General features: G+C 46.7%; 2 protein-coding genes across 2 annotated transcripts; both read right to left on the bottom strand.

Annotated features, from left to right (window-relative positions):
- Positions 1 to 200: 200 nt before the first annotated feature.
- On the bottom strand, positions 201 to 5,635 carry LOC309797528 (speedy protein E4-like; the record flags this gene model as incomplete). The annotated part of the gene is made up of 6 exons (XM_082646029.1): positions 201 to 1,419; positions 1,580 to 1,748; positions 3,263 to 3,348; positions 3,833 to 3,891; positions 4,787 to 5,008; positions 5,527 to 5,635. 6 exons carry the CDS (start codon positions 5,633 to 5,635, stop codon positions 1,159 to 1,161), a joined length of 906 nt encoding a protein of 301 aa, XP_082502155.1. The 3' UTR covers positions 201 to 1,158.
- A 10,589-nt stretch (positions 5,636 to 16,224) lies between these two features.
- On the bottom strand, positions 16,225 to 19,162 carry LOC309797532 (RNA cytosine C(5)-methyltransferase NSUN2). Its single transcript, XM_082646031.1, has one exon. The coding sequence runs from the start codon at positions 19,145 to 19,147 to the stop codon at positions 16,925 to 16,927; it is 2,223 nt and encodes a 740-aa protein (XP_082502157.1). The 5' UTR covers positions 19,148 to 19,162; the 3' UTR covers positions 16,225 to 16,924.
- Between the last annotated feature and the right edge of the window lie 665 nt (positions 19,163 to 19,827).

Here is a 19,827-nt window from a genome sequence, read left to right as displayed (position 1 = left end):
ATTGGGTCTCTGTTGCTGTGTGTGGGCTTTCTCTAGTTGTGGTGAGCGAGGACTACTCTCCGTTGCTTCTCCTGACGGCTTCTCTTGTTGCGGAGCACGGGCTCTAGGCGCACAGGCTGAGTAGTTGCGGCTTGCGGGCTCTAGAACGCAGGCTCAGTAGTTGTGGCTTGCGGGCTCTAGAGCGCAGGCGCAGTAGTTGTGGCGCACGGGCGTAGTTGCTCCGCGGCATGTGGGGTCTTCCCGGACCAGCGCTCAAACCTGTGTGCCCTGCATTGGCAGGCGGTTTCTTAACCACTGTGCCAACAGGGAAGTCCCTGGGTCCTAATGTTTAAATAATACTCAGCCCTAAACTTGGTTAGTGTTATGTGCTGAATGTTTGTGTCCCCCAAAATTCTTATGTTGAAATCTTAAAATCTTAACCCCTAAGGTGCTGGTATTAGGAGGTGGGGTCTTTGGGAGGTTATTAGGTCATGGGGTAGAGCCCTCATGAATGAGATTATTGCCCTTGTAAAAGAGACCGTGCTGTGTTGTTTCTAAGCAACGCGGTCTGTAGTAGGGCAGGTTGAATGGACGAAGGCAGCTAGTTTGCAAGATTTAAACCAAATGTTTGCTCAATCCTCTGCCCACATCTAGAACTCTAATGTGTCAATTGTAATAAGCCATGCTGAAGATGGCATTCCTTAACCTTCAGTCGTTGTGATAAACCCCCTTGACCATAAACGTGAGGGGGAAAAGGTGAATTGTACTAGAGGAATCATTGGTCCAGAAGTGGTGAGTCAGGGGGAATAAAGAGTCACAGGTGATCTGGCCATAGGCAATTTGAAAGTAAATTTGGAGGAATATAAAGCTAGTCATAATTCATCTTTTCTTATTGAACGTGTGGGCTGTTCTATCTAATATCCTGTTTGTAGACATTTACTTTGTTGTAGATAAATGCTAGAACCCATAACCCTGAGGGATGTAAGGCCAAAAATGAATGAAAAAGAGAAACTGGAAACGCAGTATATGGAAAAGAATCACCATCTCGTCAAAGCTGTTATTTGGACCCAATTGCTTTGGGTGAAATAACTTCAGTGAGACCCATGCGTCTGGGACAAACTGGTTTCCCCGAGGTCTGGTGCCCACGGGCCTCGCGGTGCTGGTGTCTGTGTGTGGCTGTCAGTCCGTGGCTGGCGCAGAGTCGGCACGTGGCTGTGTGCCTGGCTGGCCCCCTTCACAGTGTGAGAGGTGATGTGGGTCCAGCAGTGGGATTCCTCCGATTTCCTCAGTAGACAACACGTCATTCCACCCGCACCTTTGCGCACGCAGACCTACCTTTGCGCAGGCCGATGACCTCAGGCCTGCGTGGTCCTGGGGCCTCTGGGGCAAGAGGGCGCGATCTCTTCCCCACACCCAGAGCTCTGGATCAAAAGCCTGGATCTGGAAAGACAAACAGCCCCTGGCAATGAGGATGCCGCTGCCTCCCGTTGCCCCGCCTCCGGTTCTTTCTCGTCTGTCCCCAAGTCCCAAACCGAGTCCCCCATGATCCCCACCTCCTCTCCGTCCCTCCCCCTCCCCGAGACCGCCACAGCCCACCCACCTGCTCGCACTCTTCCCGAGTGACCCATGTCTTCCAGCCCATGGAACGGATGAACTGGGAACGCAGTTTGTGGAACAAGGCATGCTGCGAGCTGTTCTTTCCATAGAGGAACGAAACGATGGCCTGCTTGGGGGCCTGGTTGTTCTCTTCCATGTCGCTGGCCACATAGCTGGGGAAAGACATCAGGTCGCTGTCATCAGGACAGGAAGGGCCTCCACTTGAGATCAGCTTCCCAGAAAAGAGGCAGGCTGAGCATCCTCACACGACCCACCCAGCCCTGCCCAGCGTCACCGGGAGCCGCCCAGTCATCAAGGAGCCACTGCCAGGCAGGACCTTCGGAAGGGTGCCTCTCACACCTTGATGATGAGGACACGATCCAAACCCCCGTTCCCTTCAACTTGTTTTATGTGCACACACCTCTCTTCCTATGTTGTAGGTACATGTACAGTTCCTGAGGGCAGGAGCTGATCTGATGTGTTTCTGCATTCATCCCTCTCCTAGCAAATGACACATTTAGGGCTTGGTTCATATTGATGCATGAATTCAACAGCCTTTTGTGAATCTCTGTTCCCACCACCTCATATTCCCCAGCATGTAGGGTGTACTTTATAAGGTTTGTTAGATGAATGAATGAATGAATGAATGAACATTTTATCTCATGGCCAAATGCAATACTGATTACCTAGAAGTCTCACAGTAACAAACATTTGCCCAATGAAAAGAATTGTGCTGAGTGTTTTGGGAATGCATTGACATTTTGACGAGACCTGCCTTCCACATGGTGTCTAGTCTAGTGGGACCGGGGAAGGGGAAGGGGGGAGATAAGAAATGACTATAATGCAAAGCATCACATTATAATACAATTTGAACTAAAGTGCCTCTGGGATGCAGAAGTTAGGGAGATCGGGCATCGTGAAGGTTTTGGTGTTTGAACCCACTTTAAGGATAAGGTCGTTTTCTTCAGATAAATGTATGGCAAAGATACCTGGATAGAAAGCTCAATAGAAACTTAGAGGGCAGGGTATTTGGAAGGAGCAGTGAAACACAGGAATAAAGTATCAGGACGGTGTGCTGGAGATTGCAGAGAGAGTTAAATCCCAACGCAGAACTCTGGCCTTGATTTGGCATGTCATTAGCCAATGAAATTGTGTGAAGCGGTCAGACCTGTGTTTTGGAAGGATGTTCAGGCAAATAGAGCCAACTGGCTTGGGAGACTTGGAAGAAACATCAGTGGGGAGCATTTGACCAAATCCGTGCTATGTGATACGGGCCCCGATTGTGGCATTTGTCGTGGGAATGCAGAAACGGAAGATAATCACACTTGGTGCTGATGTCGGAAGACCCGAGACCGGAGAATTCGAACCGGAAACGTCTCAAGTCTGTTACTCGGGGGCAGGATGGTGTCAGTTCTTTCTTCCTCTCCTCTTAGGAAAGTTTTGCGTTTTGCTTTGTTTCTTTCAGTGTTTTAATTGACATTAGGGTAGTTTGTTTTGACAATGAATGCTATAAAAAACAGAACATGGTTTGAAAAAGAAACCACGGTACCGTAATCCTGTCATTTTCACACCTAGAGTCAGTACAAAGGGGTTTAAAAAAATAGATGAAAGGTCAGAGCCCCACGTCTCTCCCTCTGCCCTCCCAGGGTGTTGAATATTGATGGCGGGGATGGAGCAAGGTACTCACAGAGCTATGAAGAAATGGATTCTCTGGAATTGCCAGGAGAGGAGCCCGGCCCGGCTGACATACGCTATCACCATCGACAGGAGATACTGATGGAAAGAGGGGAAAAAACGTAGGAGAGAGGTCACATCCTGGAAGAGGAGAAAGAGTGGGAGGGAGAAGGGAGCAGGGGACGAGGAATGGGTGGTGCCACTTGGAGGAGAGACCCCCGTGTGGGGTGAGCCTGATTGTTTGGGGAAGGGGAGAGGACAGAAGGTCAGAGTTGGCGGCGCTCCAAGGATGGGAGGCTTTGGGATTGAGGGCGTGGACTTAGGGCCGCGGGCACAGGACGGTGTTCGATGAACCGGAGCCAAGGCGAGTCCCCAGGAGCTGAGAGGAGAGGGGACTTAGGCAGCAACCACCAAAGGGGCACTCCTGGGGCTCAGATCCCAGAGGGGACCTCGAGGCCCCTGGAGGGAAGTGTTGACAAGGCATGAGGTTAGGAGGGGAGTGGAAACGTGGGTGTAGAAAGCACCCAGCGCGCCCACCTAGAACAGGCGCTGGAGCAGGAATCCATCTCAGTGGGTGACTTACCTTGTCAGATACTTCCAGGTTTTTGTCCCAGGCGAGGAATTTCTTAACGACGGGATCCTCTGTGAAAAAAGGGCAGATGTTGCCAGTGGGAACAGGGCTGTCGTGGGAGCATTCCAGAGCCAAGAGGGTGAACCGCGCCCCCCTGGGGAAATGCCAAGATGTGGCCCAGGGTGAAGCTGACGGAAAGAGGGGAGGGAAGACCATTCACTGTGGGAGGAAAGGGGGTGACTCCCCTTCTGGGGGGGCCGAGTGACAGGGAGTGATGCCCCTTCATCATGCATTCACGTACCTGCAGAGGGCATCAAGATACTCTCAGCCAATGTCTCAATTGACAGTCATGTCAGGGGGTGAAGATGGCTTGTCAGCCCCTCCTCCCCCCACCCCGAACATGCCAGTAAGATTCAAAAGGCCAGTAAGAGCTAGAGTCTCGGGTACAGTTGAAACCAAGCGAACCTAATCCTGTATCATTTCTAAATCTAACCTAGTCTTGTATCATTTCTAAGTCTAACCTCATCCTGTATCTTTTATGTGTCCCCCGTATCCTTTATCCGTAGACAGTCCGCCAGGGACGGAGAGCGCACCAAGTAGCAGGGAATTCTTTTCCACTGGGAAAGTGTAGTCATGGGAAGTTCTGGTTTGTTTGTTTTTCAAGTATAGGATTGGAGGTTGCTGGGCAGGGCGGTGGGTCCTTACCAAGCATCCACTTGAAGACCTTGTGGTGCTCAGGCAGCACTGAAGACACCCGCTGTCGCTTCAGCTTCATCTTGAGCCCACTGAACGACTCCACGACCCAGGTGTCGGCCTCGTGGTGCTCAGGCAGCACTGAAGACACCCGCTGTCGCTTCAGCTTCATCTTGAACCCACTCAGCGACTCCACGACCCAGGTGTCGGCCTCGTGGTGCTCAGGCAGCACTGAAGACACCCGCTGTCGCTTCAGCTTCATCTTGAACCCACTCAGCGACTCCACGACCCAGGTGTCGGCCTCGTGGTGCTCAGGCAGCACTGAAGACACCCGCTGTCGCTTCAGCTTCATCTTGAGCCCACTCAGCAACTCCACGACCCAGGTGTCCTGGGCCTCAGCGGCCGTGTTGCCCTCCACCTCCGCTCTGAACGCCACTGACCTCTTCCTCTTACAGCCGGGGCGCTGAGGCGGGGGGCTGCAACCAGCCCAGGGAGCTGACGAAGGAGAAGAGACTACAGTATGACGCTCTCGTCTTGGGAATTCAGCCACTGGTGACCACCCAACCCCACCCCGACTCCGCCTCCCCCCCGAAGCACCCCCGTGCTTTCCAGTCTCACAGACCGCTGACCTTGCCCCAAGTCATCTTTCCATCTTTCTCTGTCCACATCTACCTATCCCTCCCCTGACTCTTTTTGTCATTTGTCCAGCTTCCCGTCCTCGAAACTCTTTCTCATGGTAGATAATTTCTCCCACCAGGAATAAAAAAAAAGAACCCTCCCCTTGTTTCCTCTCTCCCCTTCTCTCATCCTTGGATCTCATCTCCTAACCCTGTTTCTTGCTCCCCAGGTGTTCCGTGTCCCCAGCTCCTGTGCTCTCCTCCCTCAATCCCTGGCTTTCTGAATGTCTCCTTTCTTTCATAGGCACCTTATGCAGGTGCTCCTTCCCGACCTCTGTACCCTTTCCTCCTTACTGGTCAAATCTCTGAAATTCCTTCTCATGCCAGCTCCCTCACCTGACGGTCCTGGGCTTTCTTCATAGACAGTCAACTCCAGGGGGTACCCTGAAGAGCTGGACTGGGAATTCAGCTCCTCAGCCTGGGAAGTCGGTTGACGATTGTCCATGATGTCTCCCAGACTCTTCCCTTCCTCGAAGCCTAGACTCTGCTTTGTCCCAACTCTTCTTCTGGACTTGGGCTAAACACAAGTGGTCGTCCCTTCTCCAAGCTGCGGGGCAACTGTCAGTGGAGAGAAGCTCTGGCGAGATTCTGTTGTCTACTACTGCTGCCAAGCACCAAGGAGTCTGGTCCATCCAATCGGGAAGGTCGGAAGCCTCTGATGTCATCATCGGAGTTTGAAGGAAACCAGTTTGAAGGAAAGCACAAGTAACTGTCAGACCTATGCGTGCACTTGTCCCAGAGATCAGGGGTAAATGGTATCTCCTGCCACTGACCCAACCTCTGCCCATCCTCCAAAACCCCCCTCAGGGTATCCGGACCCCTCTTTTTTTTTGTCATAAATGGCAAAATTTTATTCTTTTTTTTTTTCTTCATCTTTATTTTTAATTTTTTTTTTGCTTTATAACAAATTTAATCAGTTATACATATACATATGTTCGCATATCCCCTCCCTTTTGCGTCTCCCTCCCACCCTCCCTATCCCACCCCTCCAGGCAGTCACAAAGCACCGAGCTGATCTCCCTGTGCTATGCGGCTGCTTCCCACTAGCTATCTACCTTACGTTTGGTAGTGTATATATGTCCATGCCGCTCTTTCACTTTGTCACAGCTTACCCTTCCCCCTCCCCATATCCTCAAGTCCATTCTCTAGTAGGTCTGTGTCTTTATTCCTGTCTTACCCCTATGTTCTTCATGACATTTTTTTTTCTTAAATTCCATATATATGTGTCAGCATACAGTATTTGTCTTTCTCTTTCTGACTTACTTCACTCTGTATGACAGGCTCTAGGTCCATCCACCTCATTACAAATAGCTCAATTTCGTTTCTTTTTATGGCTGAGTAATATTCCATTGTATATATGTGCCACATCTTCTTTACCCATTCATCCGATGATGGACACTTAGGTTGTTTCCATCTCCGGGCTATTGTAAATAGGGCTGCTATGAACATTTTGGTACATGTCTCTTTTTGAATTATGGTTTTCTCAGGGTATATGCCCAGTAGTGGGATTGCTGGGTCATATGGTAGTTCTATTTGTAGTTTTTTAAGGAACCTCCATACCGTTCTCCATAGTGGCTGTACCAATTCACATTCCCACCAGCAGTGCAAGAGTGTTCCCTTTTTTCCACACCCTCTCCAGCATTTATTGTTTCTAGATTTTTTGATGATGGCCATTCTGACTGGTGTGAGATGATATCTCATTGTAGTTTTGATTTGTATTTCTCTAATGAGTAAAGATGTTGAGCATCCTTTCATGTGTTTGTTGGCAGTCTGTATATCTTCTGTGGAGAAATGTCTATTTAGGTCTTCTGCCCATTTTTGGATTGGGTTGTTTGTTTTTTTGTTATTGAGCTGCATGAGCTGCTTATAAATTTTGGAGATTAATCCTTTGTCAGTTGCTTCATTTGCAAATATTTTCTCCCATTCTGAGGGTTGTCTTTTGGTCTTGTTTATGGTTTCCTTTGCTGTGCAAAAGCTTTGAAGTTTCATTAGGTCGCATTTGTTTATTTTCATTTTGATTTCCTTTTCTCTAGGAGGTGGGTCCAAAAGGATCTTGCTGTGATTTATGTCATAGAGTGTTCTGCCTATGTTTTCCTCTAAGAGTTTGATAGTTTCTGGACTTACATTTAAGTCTTTAATCCATTTTGAGCTTATTTTTGTTTATGGTGTTAGGGAGTGATCGAATCTCATACTTTTACATGTCCCTATCCAGTTTTCCCAGTACCACTTATTGAAGAGACTGTCCTTTCTCCACTGTACATTCCTGCTTCCTTTATCAAAGATAAGGTGAGCATATGTGCGTGGGCTTATCTCTGGGCTTTCTATCCTGTTCCATTGATCTTTCTGTTTTTGTGCCAGTACCATACTGTCTTGATTACTGTAGCTTTGTAGTATAGTCTGAAGTCAGGGAGCCTGATTCCTCCAGCTCCATTTTTCGTTCTCAAGATTGCTTTGGCTATTCGGGGTCTTTTGTGTTTCCATACAAATTGTGAAATTTTTTGTTCTAGTTCTGTGAAAAATGCCAGTGGTAGTTTGATAGGGATTGCATTGAATCTGTAGATTGCTTTGGGTAGTAGAGTCATTTTCACAATGTTGATTCTTCCAATCCAAGAACATGGTACATCTCTCCATCTATTTGTATCATCTTTAATTTCTTTCATCAGTGTCTTATAATTTTCTGCATACAGGTCTTTTGTCTCCTTAGGTAGGTTTATTCCTAGATATTTTATTCTTTTTGTTGCAATGGTAAATGGGAGTGTTTCCTTGATTTCACTTTCAGATTTTTCATCATTAGTATATAGGAATGCCAGAGATTTATGTGCATTAATTTTGTATCCTGCACCTCTACCAAATTCATTGATTAGCTCTAGTAGTTTTCTGGTAGCATCTTTAGGATTCTCTACGTATAGCATCATGTCATCTGCAAACAGTGACAGCTTTACTTCGTTTCCGATTTGGATTCCTTTTATTTCCTTTTGTTCTCTGATTGCTGTGGCTAAAACTTCCAAAACTATGTTGAATAAAAGTGGTGAGAGTGGGCAACCTTGTCTTTTTCCTGATGTTAGTGGAAATGGTTTCAGCTTTTCACCATTGAGGACGATGCTGGCTGTGGGTTTGTCATATATGGCCTTTATTATGTTGAGGAAAGTTCCCTCTATGCCTACTTTCTGCAGGGTTTTTATCATAAATGGGTGTTGAATTTTGTCAAAAGCTTTCTCTGCATCTATTGAGATGATCATATGGTTTTTCTCCTTCCATTTGTTAATATGGTGTATCACGTTGATTGATTTGCGTATATTGAAGAATCCTTGCATTGCTGGAATAAACCCCACTTGATCATGGTGTAAGATCCTTTTAATGTGCTGTTAGATTCTGTTTGCTAGTATTTTGTTGAGGATTTTTGCATCTATGTTCATCAGTGATATTGGCCTGTAGTTTTCTTTCTTTGTGACATCCTTGTCTGGTTTTGGTATCAAGGTGATGGTGGCCTCGTAGAATGAGTTTGGGAGTGTTCCTCCCTCTGCTATATTTTGGAAGAGTTTGAGAAGGATAGGTGTTAGCTCTTCTCTAAATGCTTGATAGAATTCGCCTGTGAAGCCATCTGGTCCTGGGCTTTTGTTTGTTGGAAGATTTTTTATCACAGTTTCAATTTCAGTGCTTGTGATTGGTCTGTTCATATTTTCTATTTCTTCCTGATTCAGTCTTGGCAGGTTGTGCATTTCTAAGAATTTGTCCATTTCTTCCAGGTTGTCCATTTTATTGGCATAGAGTTGCTTGTAGTAATCTCTCATGATCTTTTGTATTTCTGCAGTGTCAGTTGTTACTTCTCCTTTTTCATTTCTAATTCTATTGATTTGAGTCTTCTCCCTTTTTTTCTTGATGAGTCTGGCTAATGGTTTATCAATTTTGTTTATCTTCTCAAAGAACCAGCTTTTAGTTTTATTGATCTTTGCTATCGTTTCCTTCATTTCTTTTTCATTTATTTCTGATCTGATCTTTATGATTTCTTTCCTTCTGCTAACTTTGGGATGTTTTTGTTCTTCTTTCTCTAATTGCTTTAGGTGCAAGATTAGGTTGTTTATTCGAGATGTTTCCTGTTTCTTAAGGTGGGATTGTATGGCTATAAACTTCCCTCTTAGAACTGCTTTTGCTGCCTCTCCTAGGTTTTGGGTCGTCATGTCTCCATTGTCATTTGTTTCTAGGTATTTTTTAATTTCCTCTTTGATTTCTTCAGTGATCACTTCGTTATTAAGTAGTGTATTGTTTAGCCTCCATGTGTTTGTATTTTTTTACAGCTCTTTTCCTGTAATTGATGTCTAGTCTCATAGCATTGTGGTCGGAAAAGATACTTGATACAATTTCAATTCAAAAAAAAATTTTTTTAGCTAAGTAGTATTCCATTGTATGTATATATATCACATCTTCCTTACCCATTCATCTCTTAATAAACACTTAGCTTGCTTCCATATGTTGTCAATTGTAAATAATGCTGCCATGAACATTAGGGTGCATATATCTTTTCAAATTAATGTTTTTTGGTTTTATTTTTTTCGATATATATCCAGGAGTGAAAATGCTGTGTCATATGGTAGTTCTAATTTTTTTTACAAGTTTATTGGAGTACAATTGATTCACAATGGTGTATTAGTTTCTGCTTTATAACAAAGCGAATCAGTTATACATATACACCTGTTCCCATATCCCCTCCCTCTTGTGTCTCCCTCCCTCCCACCCTGGACCCCTCTTTACCGCTTCCCAGCAGGTGCACTGTCCTCTCCCTGCTGGACTCTCCCCCTCCCTCCCATTCCTCTTCCACGGCCTGGTGGGAGAGTGGGGAGAGGGACAAGGAAACTTAGGGGAAGCAGCAACGTTTCAGCCTTATAAGAGTGAGATAATGGCTTCCGTGGTGGTGCAGTGGTTGAGAGTCCACCTGCCGATGCAGGGGACACGGGTTGGTACCCCGGTTCAGGAAGATCCCACATGCCGCGGAGTGGCTGGGCCCATGAGCCATGGCCGCTGAGCCTGCGCGTCCGGAGCCTGTGCTCCGCAACGGGAGAGGCCACAACTGTGAGAGGCCCGCGTACCCCCCCCCAAAAAAAATAAATAAAGAATGAGATAAGTATGTAAAAAAAGATCCCAGGTACATCGACTCACTGGATTAAAAAGTTACGTTAAAACACGCCATTTGGCAAAGCTCTTTGGCTGAATGTTTACTGACACTGCGTTCAGAATTCTGTACTGGGGGAGTACACGTCCGCTCCCCTCAGGCACCTTTGAGTCCAAGAGCCATTTGGAGAAGCTAAAATCATAGAAAACTACAGGTGCTCACGCACCCTTCAAAGGGTGTCTACAAACACACACACACACACACACACACACACACACACACAAAGGGCACCTTTGGATGTCACAAAGTCCATGGATTGTCCAAAGCCTGCCCCTTGATTCCAGTTAAGAAGTTCTAGTCTACTTATCAAAATCTTGAGAATGTGGTATCACTGTTGACCCAGAGATTTCACTACCTGAATAAAAATGTCACATGTACAAAATACTAAATGGAAAAAACTCCAGTTCAACACAGATTATTTTTCTGAATAAAAATGTCACATGCACAAAAAGACTAAATGGAAAAATTTCCAATTCCAGACAGGTTATTTTTCTATGAGGGTAGGAAGTATATGGTAGCCGAGATGCAGAGAAGAAAATAGCCAACTCAGGGTCATGCAGTGTCCCTGGAAGCTTCTTCTGAACCTCCCAACTCGTACTTCCACTCCTCCCCTTTGGGTCTGAGTCTTGCTTTTTTTCTTGGGTTTCCCTGGTGGCACAGTGGTCAAGAATCCGCCTGCCGATGCAGGGGACACAGGTTCGAGCCCTGGTCCGGGAAGATCCCACATACCGCGGAGCACCTAACGCCCATGCGCCACAACTACTGAGCTTGCAAGCCATAACTCCTCAGCCCGCGAGCCACAACTACTGAGCCCATGCGCCTAGGGCCCATGCTCTGCCGCAAAGAGAAGCCACCTCAATGAGAAGCCTGCACACTGCACCGAAGAGTAGCCCCCGCTCGCCGCGACTAGAGAAAGCCTGCGCACAGCAACGAAGACCCAACGCAGCCGAAAATAAGTAAAACAAAAATCTTAAGGAAAAATAAAAGAATTCTCATTGTTGTGCAACCATCCCGACCATCCATCTCCAGAATGTTTTCATCCTGTCCAAGTGAAACTCTGTCCCCATTAAACACTGACTCCCCATCCCCCTCCCAGCCCCTGACACCCACCACTCCACTTTCTGTCTCTCTGAATTTGACCCGTCTGGGGACCTCACAGAAGTGGAATCATGTAACATTTGTCCATTTGTATCTGACTTATCCACTTAGCTTAATGTCTTCGCATGTCATCTGTGTGGTAGCCTGTGTCAAAATTTCCTTCCTAGACCCCAAAGCCAGTGTGGACAGTACACAGTACACAGTGAGTGAGAAGGAAATAAAACCGTGGGTCTGAAGAAGTTCAGATGTTTGCCAAGTGCAGTGGGAAAGCAGTGAATGAGAGGTGTCCTGATCCAGTTTGCACTGAAAGGGGAACAATTGATTTTGGCTGCTGCATAAATGGATGGGGTGGGGATTCAGTAAGAGTGGAAGTTGGGAGACCCAGATAAGGTTAGGAATTTGGCGTGGTAGTCCAGGAAGACGATGTCTGAGAAGATGGAGAGAAGTAAACAGGTTCTCTGTATTTGAAGGGAGAATCAGCAAGGCTCATCGGGGGATCAGATTGCGGGGAGGTAGTGGGGCGCTGTTCTGTTTACTCTGTGTGCACGTGTGTGCTTATGCCTCTACTGCTGAGACTTAATTGTTTCTACAAAGAAACACTAACCTTTCCTCTTAAAAGTGGAATTGTTAAATTTTCACTGTTCATACAAAGAAATGTCAATCTTTGAAAAATACATAAATGGTCTTTGTATCAATTAGAAACTTTCCTTCCTGTTTGTGGGTGAATAATATCTGTTGTGTGAATATACACACTACATTTTCTTGATCCATTCATCTGTCAGTGAACACTTGGTTTGTTTCCACATTTTGGCTCTGAATCTTGCTTTTGAATTATTGTTTGGACTTTGATGAGAAGTATCTGTGTTGTTCAGGATGTGCCCAGAGGTTTACTCTGTCTTCTGATCACTTCCATATTTCTAATTAGCCCAAGCAATGCATACATAGAGTCAAATCAGTTCATCCAAGGTGCAGGGACTGAGTGTCTCTTTGGTTTGCACTCGTGGACTTTCTGAGATGTTCTAGGTCTCAGAGGCCGTGCAAAGAGTGTCTGAGGTCCTCCAGAGCTGCCACAGCCTGGCTCTCCTCAGGGTCTGCACTGCTGGGAAAAGCACTGCTGCTTGAGGACCTGTGTCCCTCTGCTGTAGACGTTGCATTGTTAGGAGGCAAATGAATTCAGATTTGCGTTCCTCATGCTTTCAACCATCACAGCTGATTGGGTCCTTGTATAACAAAACAGAAGTTCACTCTCCCTCTTGGCTAACAGGCTTTCAAATATTAGAAGGTTGGTATTCTGTCCCCATGAAAATTTCTCTTGTGTACTGTGAAATACCCTGATTGCTTTATCTAGTCTTCAGATCTGGATTTGCATAATCCCACCCCACCGCACCTTGTCCAAATGTGCTACAGTCGGGTGGGACCCATCTTAAGATGTGTTGGTATGTTGTCCAAAAATGGCGTAAACAGCCCAGATTGAATGTGATATTGTAAGTGAGCAGGACCTTGTGGGGCCTTCCTGGGACGGATTCTCCCCATGTCTTCTGCCTGCTTCTTGTCTTTAGAAAATTTTAGCCTCCTAGCCTTCCGTGAGTTGGAAACAAACAATTTAATCAGAGAAGGGAGAAAGTGCCAAAAGCAAGGAAAAGAGTCCCAAAAGACCAAATAATACTAGTGTAGCCGTTAAACAAAGTCAAGGACCTTTAGTTCCTCCTCAAGGGCTGTAGATACTGTTCTGAGCCACGTCCTTGGAGCTGTTTTGCAGAGACTGAAGCCCCCAGCAGGGGGGAGGAAGGTAACTGCATGCTGCCCACAAGCACGTAGACCCCAGACCAGCTGGAACCAGCCGGTTGATGATGTTGACCTCAGATTACCTCACCACCAACCAATCGGAAGAATGTCCACAAGCTGACCACACACGCCTCAACCTCCTCTCCCTCACCCCACTCGTTTGTAATTCACTTTAAACATTTTTTAAATTTTATATTGGGAGTATAGTTGATTTACAGTGTTGTGTTAGTGTCCGGTGTACAGCAAAGTGATTCAGTTATATGGACACAGATATCTATTCTTTTTCAGATTGTTTTCCCATTTAGGTTATTACCGAATTTTGCTTTTTTTTCGTGGTGCTGTGTGGCTTGTAGGATCTCAGTTCCCCGACCAGGGATTGAACCCGGGCCACGGCCGTGAAAGACCAGAATCCTAACCTCTGGGCCACCAGGGAACTCCCTAGGTTAATACAGAATATTGAGTAGAGATCCCTGTGCTCTACAGGAGGTCCTTGTTGATTTCCTGTTTTATATATAGTTGTGTGCATATGTTAGCCCCAACCTCCTGATCTATCCCTCTCCCCCACCTTTTCCCTTTGGTAAACCTAAGTTTTTTTTCTATGTCTGTGAGTCTGTTTCTGTTTTGTTAAGAAGTTCATTCATATCACTGTTTTAGATTCCACATAGGAGTGATAGCATATGGTCTTTGTCTTTGTCTGACATCCTTCACTTAGTATGATAATCTCTAGGTCCATCCATGTTGCTGCACATGGCATAATCTCATTCTTTTTTATGGCTGAGTAGTATTCCATCACACATACGTACCACATCTTCCCTATCCATCCCTCTGTCGATGGACATTTAAGTTGCTTCCATGTCTTGGCTATTGTAAATCGTACTGCTATACATATTGGGGTGCATGTGTCTTCTTGAATTATGGTTTTCTCTGGGTATATGCCCAGGAGTGGGATTGCTGGGTCCTACGGTAGCTCTAGCTTTAGTGTTTTGAGGAACCTCCACACTGTTCTGCACAGCGGCAGCACCAGTGTACATTCCCACCAACAGCCTCACCCCATCTGTAAACACCTTTCCCTGAAAGCCACTGGGGATGGGGAGTGGGGGCCTTTTGAGCCCTAGATACCTGGACCCCTTGCTTGTTGCCCTGCCATAAACGTGGCACTTTCCTTCACCGTGACCCGTGTCAGTAGATTGGCTTTAGTGCATGCGGGCGAGTGGACCGAAGTTTGGTTCAGTAACAGCGTGTTTGGAGATAAGCAAAACTATCACCTCTCCTCCTCTCTTTTCCTCCTGTGGATGCAGTTTAATATAACAACGGCTGTAGCTCTCGTGCAGAAATATCAGTAGGGTGAAGCAGAAGTGCTTTGTCAATACAATCCTTTGGGCATGAGAGTCACGTGGAGAAAATATTCCAACACAGATGCCTGGACCCAGCCTCACAGATTCTAATTCCACAGCACTGAGCCAGGGCCTAATTTTAACCTTCTCAATTGACATGCTTCTGATTTGGAAATGACTGGGTGGGATGTGCCACCCAGGCTGGTGCAGTAGGGGGTCTTCAAGGCGTCATTGAATGCAATAAGCAGGAGGGAGGTGAACCGTGACCTGGATTTCAACCAGGCAGCCTCTGGCAGGGCTGTGGCCGGGCCATGGGTCCACAGCTGAGCGGACGTCTGTGTCAGCCTGCAGTCCTCCTGCCAACGGGTCCGTGACAAGCCCTCCAGCGGCCTGGTGCTGCTGCGGATGAGCAGCCCTGGGATCGGAGTTCAGCCCAGGCACCTACGTGGTACATACATAGTGCATGTGCTTGTGAGGAAACCGCCCTCTCCACCAGGAAGCCTGGAGCACATCCTCCCGTACAGCCCTCAGAGGGGACCAACCCTGCTGACACCTTGATCTCAGACTTGCAGCCTGCGTAAATGTCGGACAGTGCATTTGTGTTGCTTAAGCCCGCCAGTGTGTCGTATTTTGTGACGCAGCCCAAGTAAACTGCTACGACCTGTATTTTGAATAAGAAGGAATTCACATGAGACGGTCACTTTCCTGCTTCCCCTGCCTTTATTTTTTTAATTTTTATTTGTAAAAAATTATTTATCTCTCTTAGGCTGCATCGTGTCTAATTGCAGCACGCGGGCTTAATTGCCCCGTGGCGTGTGGGATCTTAGCTCCCGGACCAGTGTTCCCAGGCTTTGAACCCACGTACCCTGTATTAGAAGGCGGATTCTTTACCACCACTGGAACACCAGGGAAGTCCCTCCCCTGCCTTTAAATTAAGACGTGTCGCTGAGCTTCAAAGAAGAGCCTGTCCTTTTCTGTTAGATTACAAACTTGAGTTTTCTTCTTAAACATTGCGTTTCCTGGTTGTGGTAGATGTGTTAGTGTTGAAAAAAATGGTTGAGAGACTTTAAGAGGAAAATGATTTTACAAATCCTGAAGATGGGTGCCAGTTATCTTAATAAAATTGGTATGTTAAGAGACCCAAAATAAACAGGAGAAAACACAGGCAACTACTTAGGAAATGCAGGATGGGAAAGGCTTCTTCAAGTACAGTGTCCAAGCTGATGAAAAGTATGAAGTGAAAGTGAAAGATTTGAACACAAAATATCTTTTTAAGTGTCTGTATAACAGAATGTGAGAGTAAAAAATTAAGTTAAAAAGATAAAGAACAGGGATTGACAGATACACACTTTTATATGTAAAATAGATAAACAGTAAGGACCTACTGTATAGCCCAGGGAACTATGTTCAATATCTTGTAATAACCCATAATGGAAAAAAGAACCTGAAAAAGAATACATATATTCTTACATAAATACATGTAACTGAGTCACTTTGCTGTACACCTGAAATATTGTAAACGAAGTATACTTCAATAAAAATAGATAAGTGACCAAGTAGGGAAAATATCTGTATTTAATAGAAATGCAGATACAAAAAGAGAAAGCTTTGTATTGTAAATCTCCATATATATGAAGAGATCTTTTTTTTTTTCATTAATGACTCTTTATTTAAACTTTCCAAGGATCCCAAACCCCATTTAAAAATTAAAATTGCAGGGTACTCCAATAAAAGCACATAAAACCCTCATGACTAATATCACAATTCACAGTACAGCTTTTACTGTGAGAAAGTTTATTTTACCTTTTATTACAAAGGCACAGAAGTCATCTGAGACCTCAGATATTAACCCCACTGCGTATTAATGTCGCACTAATGGGCAACTTAATACAATTATTAAAGTTGATAGTACAGTTTTCCAACAATCCACACGTAGTTACAGATTCTCTCTAAAAAAGAATGCCTAAAAGAAGCACTAGGCCTTAAGACCAATATAGGCATAACAAAAGGGACCTGAAATTTTCTGCCAGGGCAGTTATATTTCTTGGTAGACTTTAACAATGAAAGTCTATTACCGGCAACAGACATACTGGACCCAACTTTGCCAAAGAAATGGGGAAATTCTAACAAGCTAAAAAAATACCTTCCATACGCTCCACGTGAAAGAGTCCGGGGGTCATTCACAGACCTAACCTTCCGTCACTTCCCAGTCTTTACAGACGTATGCCTCACCAGTCAGTAGTCCTGGGTTTTGTCTCAGCGGCGACACCGAGGTGGAGGCCCCTGCAGCCAGCGCACTGGGGCGGGCCAGCCGCCAGGTCACTGCCTGTGGCGGCATCCGGCTGGCCGGCTACTCTGCCCCTTGCTCAGCACCCACCTTGTCCTCCGGAGCCCCAGGGCTGGCTGCACTCTCGCTCGTTGGAACAGCCCCCTCTTTCTTCTTTTCTGCCAACACTTCCAGCCCCATCATCCTGAGATAGTGAAGCCGTTCGTTCTTTGGCACAAAAGTTCGAATTGAGGCCTTTCCCCGCCATCCACACAACACGATGGGGCACTGGAGCGTGTCCGGCTTCGTGGGGTCCGGTTCGTACTTCAGGACGACGCTGCCCTTGGCCATGTCCTTGACTTGGCCGTATGCCTCACTGCTGAGTTTTCTAAAAAATGGATTTTCCTGGGTTAACAGAATTTTAACATCTTCCATCGAGACGGTGATAATTCTTGAATTAATAAATGGATACAACGTATATATTCCCTCCTGCGCCAACCGGAAAGCACAGTCGAACTCTTCACCGCTGTTATTTCGACACCAGACTTTAACCCCAGTGTTAATAACCTTCACCCTCTCGCTGTTGTTCAGCAGCACGTTTCTCAGCTCCTTGGACACCATGTAGAGCTGCCTCCTCTTCCCCTCCACGGTTCGAGTTAACAAGTTCATCTTTGGGAAGGAAGGGCCCAAAGCATAAAATTTCTGGATAGGTGGAAATAATGGGTCGTCTTCAGGAATAAATACAAACGGATCTTCTTTAAATCCAAATAACTTCATTTTCTTAGATGGAGGAGGACCACACACACCATCTTTCTTATTTCCATTATTCTCTAAATTCTCAGCTCTTTCAGTTGCTCCTGTGTCGCTAATACCAGCGGCCAGTTTACTCTCCAGCTCCAAGGGGTGGGAAATGCTCCTTCCCATGGGATCTGCGGGGCCCGGCTGCACAGGCCCCCGCGGTTCTGCAGACTCACCCTGCAGCTTTGGGGGACGTTTATTCCATGGCATTGAAGACTTTTTCACTAATACTGCCACGAAGAACCCTCCAGTGTTTTGATGATGTGGTAATATCCTAAGACACCGCTCTAGGTGCATCGCCTGTGACTTCTCGGGGTCCTTCGGGGGGAACATGGTAGGCCGGATTTGGGTGTGTCTGCTGTGCGGAACATCATCCCACGCTGCAAACCACTGCCCATCCTTCGTCATCACCTTCCACTGTGTGAGTCCAGGCATCCACTTTAGTCCTGGCAACTCAGAGGACACATCAGCAAGTTCCAAGGCACCTTCACTCTTTTCCAGTAAAGATGCTATGACTGCTTCATCTTCAATGGGGTTTAGTGAACACGTAGAATACACCATCCTGCCGCCTTCCACTAGCTGTTCAGCGCCCCGAGTTGCAATCCGCAGCTGTAAACCATGCAGCTGCAAGCTGTTTAAGGTGCTCCACTTTTTCCAGACGTCAATGTTTTTTCTCATAGTGCCATCTCCACTGCAAGGGACGTCACATAAGATGCGGTCATAGAAGAGAATCTCCTTCTTCCCGTTCACATCCATCTGGAGCCGAGGGATGCAGGACGCATCATGGTTGACCACCATGATGCAGGGACTGCTCAGCCGCTTGGCCTGATGCACAAGCAGGTAGCAGCGCTTGTTGTCCACGTCATTCGCGATGACAAACCCCTCTGGGAAAGGCACACTCATGTCAGCATGCAGCATTTCGATTAGCTGTGTGGTCTTTGATCCAGGTGCTGCGCACATATCTAAAATCTTATGGTGAGGGTGAGCATTAAGCAACAGTGGTGGAATCATGCTAACGGCTTCTTGACGACTGATGTTTCCAGATTCAGTTTCGCTAACCAGAAACTGGTGAAACTTTTCCAATTGTGGAGACTTCCTCAAGATTTTTCGACTTAAGTTTGTGTGCCAGGCAAGCTCTTCAGGATACCAACTCAGGGGCTGTGGAACTTCAACTTTCTGCCCGTCCACCTCCAGGTCCTCCAGTTCCTTGAAATACTTGTTCTTTAAGCAATGGAGAATCTCTTTTGCGTGGCTTTTGTAACCCATAATTCTTAAAGTGGCCGGGAGAGGCTCCCTGAGCGCTTCCATGAACTGGTCCCACTCACCTTCGGGCACGATCTTGAGTTCCTGATAGTAGTGCTCGAACAGCTTGTTCTCCTTGACGATCTCGGGGTACCCGCCTTCCCAGCCCGCCCCACTGCGCTTCTCGCCGTCCTCGGCGCCGTCCTCCGCGCTCCCGGGTCGTTGCTGCTGCTGCTGGAGCCGCCGGCCCCGCGACCGCCGCCCCATGGCCCACGCGGCCTGAAGAGATCTTAATGAAAGCAAACTAAAAGGTGGCCATTGCTGCTTCTGGTCAAGGTGAAATCGCAGGGTCCAGGTTTACCCTCCTAGCTTCAACAACTTTAAAAAGGGGGAAATGTATGAAATGACAGTTTTTCACCTTTTGGAGAGAGGGGTGAGTCGTGAGAGACATCAGCTCACTGCTGGACATCCTGTTCATTGGGATGACTCTGTACTTATTATTCCCTTTTTTAGAGCATTTCCTCAAGACAACTTGTAATAGAAAGACTTGCAGAGAGTGTCCAGGGCAGGGGGCTGGGGAGCCCAGCATGTCTCTGGGCTGGAGGGATAGAGTGAGGTGTTGAGGTGGGCACAGCAGCTGGGGTTCACAGGCCACCCCAGTCTTCTGCTGAGACACGGTCAGTGCACGTGGGTGAGGTGAGAACTGGAGGCCTGGTGGCGTGCTCATGGGCGCACTGCCCTTCCAAGGCGCTTCCCAGCAAGGTACTCCATGTAGCTGATGTCCTTACGTGGTGAACTTGGAAAATGCGAGAAATGCGCCCTGGAGGTTTGCCAGGCTCAGGCTCAGAGGAGGTGTGGTCGCTGTCATTCCCACACAAGCAGCATTTCATCGGTGAGAATTCAGGCAGAGGCCACAGTCAGCAGCAGCAAGAACTGGAAAAGACCAT

Source organism: Mesoplodon mirus (assembly GCF_964341445.2).
Source record: "Mesoplodon mirus genome assembly, contig: HAP1_SCAFFOLD_690, whole genome shotgun sequence".
NCBI classification, from domain to species: Eukaryota; Metazoa; Chordata; class Mammalia; order Artiodactyla; family Ziphiidae; genus Mesoplodon; species Mesoplodon mirus.
This window is presented reverse-complemented; position numbering and strand designations above follow the sequence as displayed.